Raw genomic sequence first — 14,805 nt, forward strand, 5'->3', positions numbered from 1 at the left:
TAAAGTAGTGTTAAAGGTCTAGAGATCGACACTTCATATTTGAATTTAAAGGATATATTTATTTGTTTGTCTTTCATACATACATCACTAATGTGATCTATTTCATATTTTAATTTAGGCAATCCTTTAACAAGTTCACTTTTGGATAATTTATTAATAACACTCATGTTAGCATATCCTAGCCTATTATGCCAAAGCCATGTGTTTTGTGTAATAATAGAAACTAAGCAATTTTTTATATTTGTTGAAGAAAGGTATAAGTATATAATGTAAACATTTCATATCCTATTACCTGTTAATTTTATTTCATTTGTTTTAAGACATGAAACTTCACATGAATTAGCATCAAAACAAAGTTGACTTATACTTATCAAGTTATGTTTAAGGTCTTCTACTAGAAACACATTTTCTAAAACAAAATTTGAAAAACAAATGGAGCCAATGCCAAGAATCTTACTTTCAGAGTTGTTTCCATATACCACATTACCTCCATGCTTGTAAGTGATGTTGTTGAAGAGCCGCTCATCCCCAGTCATGTGCTTGACTATTAAGGAACTATTTGCTTCTCAAAGTGCTTGAAATAAGAGCAACCTAACACAAAAGCAATCAAGTTGCTCCATTTGGTATCCAAAACTTTTTTGGGTCCATTCATCTTAACATAAAGCTCTTCCTTTTATGCCCAAATTTGTTTGAATTTATGTGAATTGTTTCTTTTAAAATATTTGTTAATTGACTGACCCTACCACAACAATGGCATGTAATCTTATTTTTTGGAAAAGATAGTTTATAAAATGATTTCTTTGAAATAGGTTTTTGATGGGAAGTTTTAACAAAAGTGGTCTTATTTCATTTGTTTTGAAAAAGATCAAAACCTATTCCTTGTTTATTATAAAAAAAAAAAAAAAAATTGAACTCCCAAAATCATTTCCAATTTCTTTTTGCTTTCTATTAGCTTTTCTAAGGAGTTTTTCAAATCTTCATTTTGTTTAGAAAGACTTTCTTTTATATCAATCAAAATCTTTTTCTCATTATTCTAAGACTCTTTTTCATCTTTTAAAGATATAATCTCTTATTCATAAGATTTTATTTTCTTTTTCAAACATACTTCATCAAATTCATTCCATCAAATCATCGAATGTTTCATGTAATTCATCAAGAGTAAAATTGGGTTGAGTGGGAAGTTACCTCATCTTCTTCTTTGGCCATTAGACATAGGTTGGCCACCACTTCTCCTTTAGATTCATCACTTGATGATGAATCACCTTCACTCTATGTAGCTAACTTCTTCTTCCCTTTTCTTGCATTCTTTTTCAATAAAGGACACTTAGTCCTTATGTGACCAAACTTCTTGAACTCAAAACATCAAACTTCATTAGTAGTAACTTCTTTTTGTTCTTTATCTTTCTTAAAATTCTTTCTATGATTAAACCTATCATTTTTCATAAATTTACTAAATTTCCTAGCAAGCATAACAAAATCATCACCCCCACTATCTTGTCTATTTTATCTTCTTTCTCAACTTTGAATGCTACATTTTTATTTTTCTTTGAATCCTCCCTTTCATCTCTTTTCATCATGATCTCATGCGTCATTAATGACCCTAAAAAATTATCAAATGATAGATTATCTAAGTTCTTAGCTTCAGTTATAGGTATAACTTTAGGATTCCAAACCCTAGGGAGACTTCTTAATACCTTTCTTACTCTTTCACCATTTGTATAGGTTTTACCTAGAGATTCTATACTAATAACTATATCATTAAACCTAATAAATATTTTCTTTATAGATTCATTTTCTTTCATGGCAAATCGTTCATAATCATGAATAAGTAAATTAAGTTTCACTTTTTTTACCTATTTGGTACCTTCATGTGTTATCTCTAATTTATCTCATATTTCTTTGACGATTTTGCATGTTGATACGCGGTTGAACTCCTTGGGGCAAAGAGCATAAAACAGTGTATTCATGGCTCTTACATTTATCTTCACACTTCACTTGTCTTCTTCTATCTAATCCTCCATTTTCTCCATATTGGGGAGCTTTATCTCCTTAACATATTGCAAAATTTCGATGTCCTGCATAAGAAAACATGACATTTTTTTCTTTCAATAATTGTAGTTAAAACCATTAAAGAAAGGAAGATGGGAGATGCTTTTGACCCTCAGATTGAGATGAACCAAAAATGTGTCATTTGTGGATCTTTAACCCTAGGTGTTAGACCTTTGAAAAAATGAGAACTTGGCTCCAATACCAAGAGGGGGTGAATTAGGTTATTTAAAAATTTAATTAAACTTGAAATTTGTTTGCTAAAAAAAAAAAGTGAGGATTTAGTGCAAAAGATGTTGAATGAGGGAAAGCTTAACAAAATAAATAGAATGAAAAATGAATACAATAAAGGGACAAGTAAGATTTATAGTGGTTCAGTCAAATGGGCTAATCCACTCCCTTAACTCTTCACTAAGAATTTAAAACATTTCACTAAATCCTTCTACTTGATCATATGTGGCCTTCTAATCTATAAAATTAAGAATTATAACCTCCTACTATCAAAATAGTTCCTTAATAGCGTGTTTGATAGTACACATTTTTCATAGAAAATGTCTAATCATGTGTAATTATTACACATTTTTTATGAAAACAATCAAATACTCTTAACTTTTCTATGAAAAATATGTGTATGGTACAAGCATTTAAAACTTCTTTTCATAGAATTCATTTTCCAATGGTGTAGGGTGATTTTTGTCTAGGCAATCATTACCTAAAATTAAATTCTAGATAATGCAATTAAACAAAGCCTAAGAGTTTTAAATGATCCACCAGCTCTCTATTTATGATGCTTGATGAGTGCTTTCAAAAATATGGTTGTTAGTGGTAGTTGAGCTCATTTAATGAACTATCAGAACTAGTCATTGGAGAAATCTGTGAAAAAAATGGTTGACAGATTCTAAGAATTAGTCGACAAATTAGAACAAAAATTTGAAAAATAATTAGCATGAGGAGCTAAAACAATCGACATGGATAAAAATGATCGACCGGTTTGTATGCAGTGATTGTCGACCGCTCACGATCGAGAGTCAAAATTTGACTAGTCGATAGACCACAAGAGTTGATCAACAAGGACCAAAATAGTTGACCATTCCTTAGAACTGGTCAACAACTTCCCCTTTGCTTTTTAAATAGTTTTACTTTATTTCTCCAACACTTTAATACCAATTTTGAATTGCAAAAAATTTTACTTTATTTCTCCAACACTTTAATACCGACTTTGAATCACACTTAGAAGAATCTTTTTAATCATAAAACTTTATTTTTCCAATCTCCATCAAGATATTTTGAAAACAAAAACAATTTACAATTTAAAATGAGTTGAAATTAATTTTAATTCGAAACCAAAATCATCTTATAAATTGATTTAGGGTATAGATATAAAAATAACATTTTTCACCATCAAAAATCAAAACGAAAAGCAAAATAACAACTCCAAGAAGTATGTATTCCAGTTACTCAAACCAAACCATGTTTTTATTAGGAACTAGAAAAATGAATGTTGCGCCATTTGAAGATCACCAAAAATGAGAAATTAAAGATTCCAAACAGGGAACATATCTCATTATTAGATAGATACACAAAGCCATATCTAATGCACGAGATTCTCTACATTAGTGTCAGGAAAGAGTTGTATCCTTCCTTGCCTTTTCTGCAAAAATTCTGTTTTCACAACTAACTAATTCATAACCTACCACCCAGGATTAGGAAATAAACTTGCTTCTTCACAATGGTACATAAAAGGCAATGACAGGGACTCAAGAAGTGAACCAGTTAATATCTCCAAAATTGATGCACAAAGAGAAGGAAGTTACATTATTGCACAGATCTAAACAGTCACCATTACTCCTTAAACTAATAATAAAATCAAGGTCAAGAGGAATTAAAAAGACTCGATCATGGCCATAAAACTCAAGCAGTTATCCAAGAAGGTTTGATCTGGAAATGCAACTACAGAAACTCATTATCAGGAAATTTACATAGCTCTTGTTCAACAGATCAAATGAGAGAAAAACCAAAACTATTCACAGGACAAGGGATTAAAATCTCATTATGAGGGGCATCCATTGATGGCAATTCAAGTTTTTTGTCTCAAACGTCTCGCATCCACACATTGTCGAAAGGAACAAAAAGGCAGAGCCTCAAATTTGTGCCGCGCCAAACCTTAAATCTACAGACACAGACGTTTACTCATCTGTCCTGGCTAGAATGCCAATTCCTTTAATTTCCACTCCTTGATACAAGAAAGCACCAACACATGGCCAAGCCTAAGTCTTCGCCGGAGGAATCTGCATGCTAAGATCTACAATTTTCACACAATTTTGAGACTCATCTATCACTTTCTGATAAGACTTCCAAATCGTTAGAGATGTCAACCAAATGGACATTTTTCTGCAACATTTACATCTATGCTTTGTATATTGTTCAACAACTTGCAAAAATTTTGAAGCTTTTGTTGATTCTGACCTGGACTGAGATTAACTGATACAGAGATCTAACTGCCGAAGTTCATCAAACATCCTGTGTCGTGCTCACTGCTTGTCCAGGCCGCCATAAATTTCTCACCATTAATGTCCCTTCTACAGTGATACTTCAAATGTAAGCTGACCAGATTGATTATATTCCCTACCATGCTTCTGCTTCTTCTATATTTTATTAAAGGGATCATTCCTAAAATCTTCAGCACACTTCTCCTAGCTAAATGCCAATTCTATGCAGAAAGTGACCAAAAGTACGGGGGCCAAAAATAGAGGGGAGAGGAGAAAAGGAAACAATGTAAAAACTATGACTGCGGTGACTTAAGCCTATGCCTAACACACTATGCAAGGAATACTCATTAACCACTCCAGAATGTACATCCCACAGAAGACAGGAACCAAAGTCAATCAAGAGAAATGAGTCTGATCGCTGATCATATCATGGATTCTATCATGGGGAGCCATCAGTCTCTTCATCAGAGGTGGCTGGAGAATCAGTGGCTTCAGCAAGAGATTCAAGCATGCTAATCACTTCAGTAGAATCATCCAAATAATACTTCGCTTTGCTGGGCTTCTGTCCAACTGTGCATCCAAATACTGACGCAAAGGGAGAAAGGGTATTGCTTGACGCTGCATTTCCAATTTTTTCAAACATGTCCTCATCAGATCTGTCATCACCAATACAAAGAACAAAATCTGCCTGCTTTCCATTCTCAGCCATTGATGTAAATATTTTCTCTGCAACTAAACCTTTGCTGACCCCCTGGAAAGATAAAAACAAGCATTTTTAGACCTCCAATGCTGGGGGAGAACAGTTGGATATGGATGTTATAAAATTCGGTAAAAAGAATTTCAGAGAAAACAAATGGATTAGACAAGAAGTGAAACAGAATATAAAAAATAAAAAAAAAGTCACATGTTCTGGCTGAATCAACCCCATGATCAATACAGATTTTTTTTTTTTAAATATTAGCATTTCTTTTAGGTTTTCTACTACTTGCTTAACATGAAATTTAGCGTATATATGAGAAACAGTTAGAAAATCAACAGGGGACAATTTCTCAGTCGCTGCTTAAGTCTGATTAAATTAGGTTGAGCCCCTTCAACAAAGTACAAATCAAAAAGAAATTAATAAAATAAGCCCTTTCATTCATTTTCCTCTCTGTGCTGTAACAACCTAACAAACAGAACCACAAGTAAAAATAAGAAAATTTATGGAAAAAAATTGATACTTTCAATCAGAATATTATAATACATGCCTGGGGCTTGACTTCCACAATGGACTGACCACTCTTCACAGCAACAGGTTCATTTGCCAAAACACTCTCAAGATGATCCAACATCTCCTTTGCCTGAGAGAACCCAAAGCCAGGGTCTGCATCCCGGTATTGCCAAACCAAAGCACTTTCCTTGGCTTCAATTGAAGAACCATCAGTGGCCTCAGTATACAATTTCATCACAGGTTCAGCAATTCGCATCCACCCAAACTCAGAACTCTGGCTACAAATTTCCCATTTCTCATCTTGTGGCCACCTGAGATATTGCAGAATTTAAAATCTCCAAAAATTTTCAGATAACATTTGACTTACTGAAAGCGGGAGCTTTCAAATGCATACTTATTTAGATACATACAGTCTGCACCCTGTATCTCTGGCAATGCATCATTTCAGGAGCCTACTAGTAGATAGAGGTAAGTTTAGAGATGACATAGCCAAGATGAGTTTGGGTGGTTCAAGAAGTCTAAGAGCAAAATAAATTGAGACTCCACACACTTGTAGCAACAGTAGAGGTTCTTAACACTCACCCTAAGTCCTGAAATGGCTCCTGAAGGAGACCACATCAGACTATGCGTCACAGATCAATCAGTGGCCTTCAATACACCATTCTGCAATTGTACAATCCCAGGTAAGATGTGTGTGCCAGAGAGGTGAGCCTTAGTGACCTTGGTAGGATCCAGGTGACAATATTCAAGTTGCGGGCAGGGCACAACAGTGTGGACCATTCTTCTGGTTCCAGCAGTGGGAATGGTGTTACAAGTGCCTGCAGTGATTTTCAAGAATCAGGAGTCAAAGAAAGGTTTGGAGGGCAACCCTACCAAGTGTTGGCTTCAATGATCTTCCAGTTGAGGAAAAAGTCTGGATTGAAAGCACTTTTTGAGAACAGGAAGTTGTGGAGGTGCTCCATGACGAATGGGTGGGGACAAAGCCCCTGGTCCTGATGGTTTAGTAAGGCTTTTTCCCAATTGTTGGGATGGTGGTTATGGAGGATCTTACCACAGGTCAGGATTCCCACAGTTCTAGTAGTGTTTTTGAGAAGTCTTCACACATCTTTCATTGCTTTTATTCCCTGACCACCGCACCCCCCAGGAGGAGGAGGGGGGGGGGGGGGGTGTTGTCTTTCTATATTTAATGGATAGAATGGGTTTCAAGCTAAAATGGAGATCTTGGATAAACATTGCATTTCCTCTGTCAGATTCTCTGCGTAAAGGCTTCTTCCATTGCTCCACAGGTCAAAGTCAAAAGCAGGTTGACCCCTTTCTCCCTTATGTTGGTTATGGATGTGCTCGCTCAACTTCTTGGACTAGTGGTGTTAAGGTCTAAGGATGGAATTTATATTAAGGTTTCCCATCTCTCTCTTTTTTTTTTTTTTCCCTAAGGTCTCCCATCTTTTTGTTGACACTGTCATTTTTTGCAAGCCTGGAGAGAGGGTTTTCAAGTCCCTGCAGCATTTCCTTATGCTTCATGGTGGTGAGGTAATAAATATCCATAGTCCGGTAAATTAGTTAGGGTATAAGGTCGGTGCTCTGCTGATTAAGCATCCATGCCTCCATGGATCTGTAACTTTTAAAGCTAAGCCTGATTGGGGGGTTGTTGGGTTATTGAAATGTGTTAAGACTTTGTTCATGAAAAAGAAACTGTTTGTCTTACTGTGGCAGAGTTACTCTGACTAAAAGCATCTCTTCTAGCATTCCCATGTTTTTTTTTTTTTTTGTCTTTATCCTTATTTCTGCTTCTGTGGCAACTAGGCTAGAAAAATTGCAGTTGCAGATATTTCCTTTGGGTGATCTGGGATAAGGATTTTTCTCTACAAATGGGCAGTCAGCAGTCTAGGGATTAGAAAAATGAGAGCCTTCAATAAGGCCCTTCTTGGCAAGGAGTTATAGAGGTTTGTGTGTGTGTTAGAGAGACAGAGACTTTGGGCACAGGTTATCATGGCTGAGTACAGTCTTCTTCATTGAGTAACTGTTCTACTAGGCCAAGTAGTATAGAAAGAGATCTTGAATGATTGAGACAAATAAATAAAGGCATCTCCAGTGCAGGAGACTCCCCACTTTGGAGGGGTCAAAAGAGCGTCGTATTTGTACACAGCCTTCCGTTAGAGCAATTATCTGATTTGTTTAAGGTAAGCTAGTGAAGGTTGTTTCTGTAAAGAATAATTCCCATATCTTGGGCTCTGGTGTCTGGTCTCCTCAATTTAGGTTCCGTCTTCAGATTTGGAAAAATTGAGCATACAATAGCTTTTTTTGAGACGCTTCAAGTTCATTAAAAAATTAGATAGGGGCAAGACAAATGAGTCTAGCATTCGACAAATGAAGAAGCCTTGTAAAATAACAAGAAGCAACAACATACAAGCCTTAATCCCACCATATGAGGTCAAGAACCTGAATTTTAGCATACCAATCTTCTCAACCTTCTGTGATAAAGGAAAATCTTCTGGAAATCAGAAGTCCTTAAAGTGGTTTTTTGTTTCGACAGCCTCACTTGGTCTTACTCTGTGTGATGCAGAAAGATTTGTAGAAAATAAGGGAAGAAGAGGAAGAATCAGAGGAGAGGGAGAGAAAAGTTGCAGGGAGATTTCAACAATTGTATATCAATTCAAAACTGCTTTCTGATCACATTAGTCTAAAACTAAATGATAAATCAAATCTCCACATAAATCTTTTACTAAAAATAAAAGCCGAAACCTAAAATTTCAAATTTTAAGCAAAACCTTGTCCCTAATATCAAAAATTAAAATTTAATAATTCCAATTTCTCATCATTCTTTTCCATCTAGTAACAACAATACTAAATAACATGAAAAGATGAGATGACTATCCCAAACAGGTATTACCTAGCTTAGATCTCGCAGTTCAACTAAATATTTGAGAATACCCTGTTCTATTATAGGCATCTACCCTAACAACACCCAGTGTAGTCAAAGGCAAGAGAGGCACTTGCTAGGCACTGAGGTGATGCAAGGCACCATGGAGGCACCCTGCATACTGCCACGTGAGGCTCCTTTACTCAGGTGCTGCCTATGCAAGCAGCTCATCAGAGGCGTTGAGGCCCTCGGGTGCTCGCCTGGGCTGTAACAAAGGGAAAAAATAGAAAAAAAAATGAAAATAAAATATCATTGTCTCCGATAAATGGAAATAAAATCAGAGAAGGCACACGAATGTCCCAGAGAATCTAATAGGAAGAGGGAAAATGAGAAATCAAGTAGAGAAAAGTAAACTCAACTTCATCTATCTGCTGCTACATTTTATGTCTTTGCTTGAAAAATATTAAAAGAATTTGTATTTAGGTATGTTTTAGATGTTTTATATTATATGCATTATTTGATTGTCCTATTTATATTAAATATATTTATTATTTTTTACTAATTTAGCGCCTTGCTTTGCTCCGGTGAGGGTTTTTTTGGTGCCTAGCACCTCAGATAATATGAACATCATAGTGCCTTAAGGGTGCCTTTCACCCTTGACTACCTTGACAACACACCTTTTATGCCAATATCAACATTCCTGCAGTAGCAAAAAATGACTTTTGCTAGCCTCTAAGCATTACTAAATATGTAGCATACTTAACCAGCATAGTTTTTTATTAAATATAAAAAACAGAAACAAGCAGCAGGAGATTGAGAAAGCAAACCTCAAGAAGTAGCCATGCTCAGCAGCAATTCCAAGCTTTGTGCATGGAGAAAACCACTGGCTCAAGCTATCCCTGCCTCTTCCACTGACAATGAAGACTCTATTTTTCGGGTCACCGCAAAGTCTATTCAGGATTAAGATAACCACTGCACTTGGAGTCTTGTTGATGGAGTTTTGGGGCATCATAGTGCCATCATAGTCCAACAGTATGGCTCTATTCCTTGCCCTTTCATAATCTGACACAATAGCATCAATTGAAAGCTTTCTGAAACTGGGATCAAGTGCCACAACTCTAAATCCAAAGCCTAAACCAATTCCCCAACATCTTCGCCTAAAATGATCTGCACAGGTTCTCTCCATATCTTGCAAAAAGCTCCGTGACCAATAACTCACATCATGGGTACTCACATAACGATAATGTTTCTCATGCCTCAACTGTTTCTCTGCTTCATCTGTTGATATAGCCTCATTCATTGCCTCGGCAGTAGCTTCAATATTCCATGGGTTGACACGTATTGCCCCACTCAGTGAAGGGGAACACCCAATAAATTCTGACACAACCAACATGCTCTTCTTAGGCCCACTCAAATCTGGACCTGATTCAGCACTAGATATGCCCTGTCTGCTAACAATATACTCATATGGAGTCAAGTTCATGCCATCCCTCACAGCTGTAACAACAACACACTCTGCTATGCTGTAATAAGTGATCCTTTCACTGATTGAAACTGGCCTGTCTATAAAAATTATTGGTTCATAACCAGGCTTCCCAAATTCTTCATTGATCCTCTTGCAGCTTTCATGTATTTCAGCCTGTATTTCATCCAAACCTATCCCTTTACCTCTTGGGGGATTTGCAATCTGTACTAACACAGCCCTCCCCAGCCACTTAGGATGTTGCTTCAGCAAATGTTCCATGGCTAGAAGTTTCAAATTTATTCCCTTAAAAATATCCATGTCATCAACTCCAAGCAACACAGTTTTACCTTGAAATTTCTGCTTTAACTCCTCAGCCTTACCCTCCTTATCAGAAAGTCTTATTACTGACTCAATCTGACCCATGTGAACACCAACTGGCAAAATCTTTATTCCAACATTCCTCCCATAGTATTCCAACCCAATATAGCCCCTTTTTGATTGATATTCCAGTCCTAACAGCCGACTGCAACAAGAAAGAAAATGTCGAGCATAATCAAAGGTGTGGAAACCAATAACGTCAGAGTTGAGCAGAGCCCTCAGAATCTCTTCTCTAACGGGAAGAGTCCTATAAATCTCAGATGATGGCCAAGGGCTGTGAAGGAAGAACCCCATTCTCATACGGTTGAAGCGCCTCCTCAAAAAGGTAGGCAACACCATCAAATGATAATCATGAATCCAGACAAAATCATCCTCTGGGTTTATCACCTCAATGACCTTTTGTGAGAAAAGCTTATTTGCTGTTACATAGGCTTCCCACATGGACCTATCATACCGGCGTCCATAGTCAGCCGAAAACGGCAGCATGTAGTGAAAAAGAGGCCATAGTTGCTTCTTGCAGAAACCGTCATAAAATTTTTCTTGAATATTGGGAGGAAGAAAAGTAGGGACGCATTTAAATCTGTCCAACAGAAGTTGGGCAACATCATCCTGCTCAATTGGACCAACATCAACCGTCAATGAACCAACATAAAAAACTTCCATATCTTCAGGAAAGCCATTCTTGAGGAGAAAAAGCACAGAGTTTTCGTCCCAACTAAAATTCCATCCTTTACCATCTTGTCTTTGCTTGGCTTTCAAAGGTAACTGATTTGCCACAATAATCATCCTATCTGAAGCAATCGAAGAAGGATTGTCAGATGACACGCTTTGAGCCTGATCGTCATCAAGTTCAGCAATACTTCCTGGAACGGTCATTACCCTGGGAAGCCGCCTCCGGTCCCGGTCCCGCTCCCTACCCATTACTGGGAAATTCCCTGATGCTAATTCCAATAGATTAGTATATGATCTCGACATCATCTTTAACCACACTACGTTCTTATCGCCCTCCAAAAGCCCTTCAAGATCTCAACACCAAACCCAGATACCCAAGATTCTCCTTCCTCTTCAAAATGGGTAGTAATTTCCAACTATCTGCACACAAACCAAACCACCCTTTTCACATAAAGAACGAAACAACGCGAAATCAAAACCTAAACATCATAGTCAGATCAAGAACCCGAACAAAGGTCGAATGTCACACAATGCAGTGAAAATTAAGCAACTCAAGATGCAAACCCAACTGAAAAGATCACAGAACGAACCACACCCGAATCACAAAAAAACATAAACAAGAAAAGACAACAACTGTTAAACCCTAATTCAATAGGACAGAATAATCGGCGACAAAACACACTTAAAAATCAGCGAGAACTGACCTCCGTACTTGGATCAACTAAAAATCGGCCTCCCCCTCTTCCCAACCCTCGACCTTCGGAGTCGAATTGCCAAAGATTTCTAGGGCTTGTAATGAAAATCGATATAAAAACCAAAAATCTAGGGCATGTGCCCCTCCTATTTATACTACACGAAATATATCGATCTCCGTAACGAACACTCAGCCTTAATGCGGAACAAGAAATTAAAGTCGTGGAAATGAATATCCGCAGAATACAAATTTATCTCTAATTACCTCACCCGTCAGTCACGTCCCCGCCTCAACGACCCATAGAAAATGAACTCTCTTTTCCCTATTTTTATCATGTTACTTGTGCTATATCTTATTCTGTTGTGTTATGAAAATAATATTAAAAATTAAATGTGAAATTAATATTAAAAAATACATTTAGAGTGCATTTGGTTTGGTACGGGATAAATTTTTAAATTCTTGGGATTCATGATTATTGGGAATGCTCTTAAAAATCTTTGATTCCTAGAATTTATGTAATTCTATATTTGATTAATTTTAAATATTCTCAAGAATGTTGAGTATTTTTTTAAGAAAATTTTATATTCATATATTTGGTTTAAATGTAACATTTTTGAGAATTTATGTTTTTTTTTTCAAATTATCTTTATTTAATTTTTTATTTAAAAATAATAAATTTCTTCTATTATATAAAATATTGAGACCCACAACATCTTTAGAAAGTCAAAAAAAAATATCACTTTTTACACATTATATATATATGCATGTGTATATATATACATAATATATATATTTGTATGAACATCTACTTTAATATATATATATATAATATTTTATAATAAATAATATAAATATATATACATATAATATATGTATAATATGTTTGTATTGGATTATAAAAAGATAAGAGATGTTTTAATCTTTTTATTTGTTAAAAATATTTTTAAATTTATGAAAAATTTAGATTGTCAACCCTTTCTTATGAAAATTTTTTTGTGAAAAAGTTGCTTAAAAATCATTCTTGAGAATCCTATTTTTCATGATTCTATTTATAAAAAAATTATACCAAACATGAAAATACAGATTCTCAACCTAATATTTTTAAAAATTTTAAAATTTTCTTAAAATTTCTCGTATATCACACACCCCCTTGAACTCTTTAAATAAGGTAAAAATTAATATTTCCTTAAAAATCACAATAATACCAAACACGGCAGTGGCGGCGAGGGAGTATGAGGGTGGGGGGGTGAGAATAGCGCGGCCTCGTAAAAAAGAAAGGATAAGGTATTTGCCAGCCGACTTTAGTTGAGTGCCAGCTGGCGCAACGCGGAGAGGGGGCACGCGCGTGTCACGTTTGAACACTTGTGGATGGGAGGTGATGGCACGCGCGTGAATCTGGGCGCGTGGTCGATTTTGTGGATCGAGTTTCCGGATTAGGCGTCCTGTTTGTAAAAAAGATCTGGGGATCATTGCCACAATTTTTATTTTATTATTTTAAATTATTTTAATTAAAATTTAATAATATTAAAATATTAATTATTGGACATCATTAAGAAAGATCAATCATGTTGTCCAAAAAAATATCCTAAGAGGGGTGAGACGGAATTTTTGAAATTTATAATTTTTTTAATAAAAAATTATTGTCAACAAATGTTTTGAGATATATATAAATAATGTTGATTTGTCAAGACAAGCAATAGAAAACTACTTAACGAGAACACAAGGGTTGTTCCTTTTGTATTTTTATTTTTATTTTTAAATTTTAAATTTATTTTTATTTTCATATTTTGAGTATTTATTTTGAAATTATTGATAATACGTTCTTTTTATTTATAACGTTTTTCGCGTTTTGAAAATTTTGAGCATATTTATGATAAAAATAGTTAAATTATTTTGAGTTTTCTTTATAAAATTTTTTTCTTATTTTTGAAAATGTATTTTGAAAAATGTAAAAATAAACATATTTTCACTATTTTAAGAAACTAAAAATAGTAAAAATAACAAAGTCTAACGTGGTGTTCTCTTTGTATTTCAGTTTTGAGTTTTTAATTCATTTTTAGTTTTGTATTTTGAGAATTAGTTTTGTATTTTAAAAAACTCTTTCACAAAATAGAAAATTAAAAAACGCGTTTGTTTTAAAATTTTGAAAAATTATTTCTTTTTGTTATTATAATATTTTATTCAATGTATTTAATTATTAACTAATAAAATTAACTATTTTGAATAAAATTTTATTATTAAAATAAAATAATAAATTTAATTAATAAATTATTAACGTACATCTTAATAATAATTTATATTAAATTATACACTTAATAATATAATATATCTTATCTTATGTTTTTAATTATAATATAGATATATTATATTTTTTAAATTTTAAATAAATATATAATTTTATTTTTAAAATTTAATAATAAATTTTTTAATTCTTTTTTTCTTTTCTTTGATTTTTTTCCTTTTCCTTTTTTTTCTTTTCTTCCTTCTCTTTTTTCTCTGTTCTTCTTCTCTTTTAGCGCCCTACATCTTTGACACTACCAATTGCCACCGACCACCGTGGTCGGTGGATTCCAACGATCAAAGGCCACCCGACACCCAAGGCCCAATCGACCAACATACCTAAAAACCAGCAAGATCCAATGATCAAATCTCCTTAGATTTAATGGCAAGAGGTGGCCGACGACAACAGCTGCTCATGGCAATGGCGGAGATGGCGGGCATGGTCGATGGTAGCTCGTGGTAGTGACGGAGATGGCGGGGGGCAGTTGAAAGAAAGAAGAGACATGAGAGGAGTGGTCGACAATAGTTGAGAGATCGAATGGCAAGGGGAAGGGAGCGGTCGACGATGGCTTGACAACAACGAAGATAATGGGTGCAGTATTTGGTCAAGGCTTGAGAAAGAGAGAGAGATAAGAGATACGAGATTGGAGGGTTGGGGGTGGAAAGGTTGTGTGTGCGTTTTTCGTTTTTTCATTTTTTTGTGTTTTCACA

General features: G+C 35.0%; 1 protein-coding gene across 4 annotated transcripts; it reads right to left on the reverse strand.

Moving 5' to 3' along the window:
- Positions 1–3,928: 3,928 nt before the first annotated feature.
- On the reverse strand, positions 3,929–12,014 carry LOC127791950 (probable alpha,alpha-trehalose-phosphate synthase [UDP-forming] 7). Of its 4 annotated transcripts, none has more exons than XM_052322172.1 (4): positions 11,833–12,010; positions 9,433–11,540; positions 5,783–6,056; positions 3,929–5,286 (listed from the first exon to the last, which is right to left on the reverse strand). In XM_052322172.1, the coding sequence occupies exons 2-4, from the start codon at positions 11,424–11,426 to the stop codon at positions 4,975–4,977; spliced, it is 2,580 nt and encodes an 859-aa protein (XP_052178132.1). In that variant the 5' UTR covers positions 11,427–11,540; positions 11,833–12,010; the 3' UTR covers positions 3,929–4,974. The 4 variants fall into 4 exon arrangements, 3 of the variants coding, with proteins under 3 accessions (XP_052178132.1, XP_052178131.1, XP_052178133.1); XM_052322171.1 differs by having other exon boundaries at positions 11,825–12,010; XR_008021035.1 differs by lacking the exon at positions 3,929–5,286 and adding an exon at positions 8,636–8,870 and having other exon boundaries at positions 5,943–6,056; positions 11,825–12,014.
- Between the last annotated feature and the right edge of the window lie 2,791 nt (positions 12,015–14,805).

Source organism: Diospyros lotus, chromosome 15, assembly GCF_014633365.1.
Source record: "Diospyros lotus cultivar Yz01 chromosome 15, ASM1463336v1, whole genome shotgun sequence".
NCBI lineage: Eukaryota > Viridiplantae > Streptophyta > Magnoliopsida > Ericales > Ebenaceae > Diospyros > Diospyros lotus.

What these genes read in the sequence shown, in the direction of transcription:
- LOC127791950 (XM_052322172.1), bottom strand. Translation starts at nt 11,426, where the DNA reads ATGATGTCGAGATCATATACTAATCTATTGGAATTAGCATCAGGGAAT. An exon ending in GAGCATGGCTACTTCTTGAG is followed by an intron (nt 6,057 to 9,432) that starts GTTTGCTTTCTC and finishes GCAATATCTCAG; the next exon opens with GTGGCCACAAGATGAGAAAT. An exon ending in TTGTGGAAGTCAAGCCCCAG is followed by an intron (nt 5,287 to 5,782) that starts GCATGTATTATA and finishes TTATCTTTCCAG; the next exon opens with GGGGTCAGCAAAGGTTTAGT.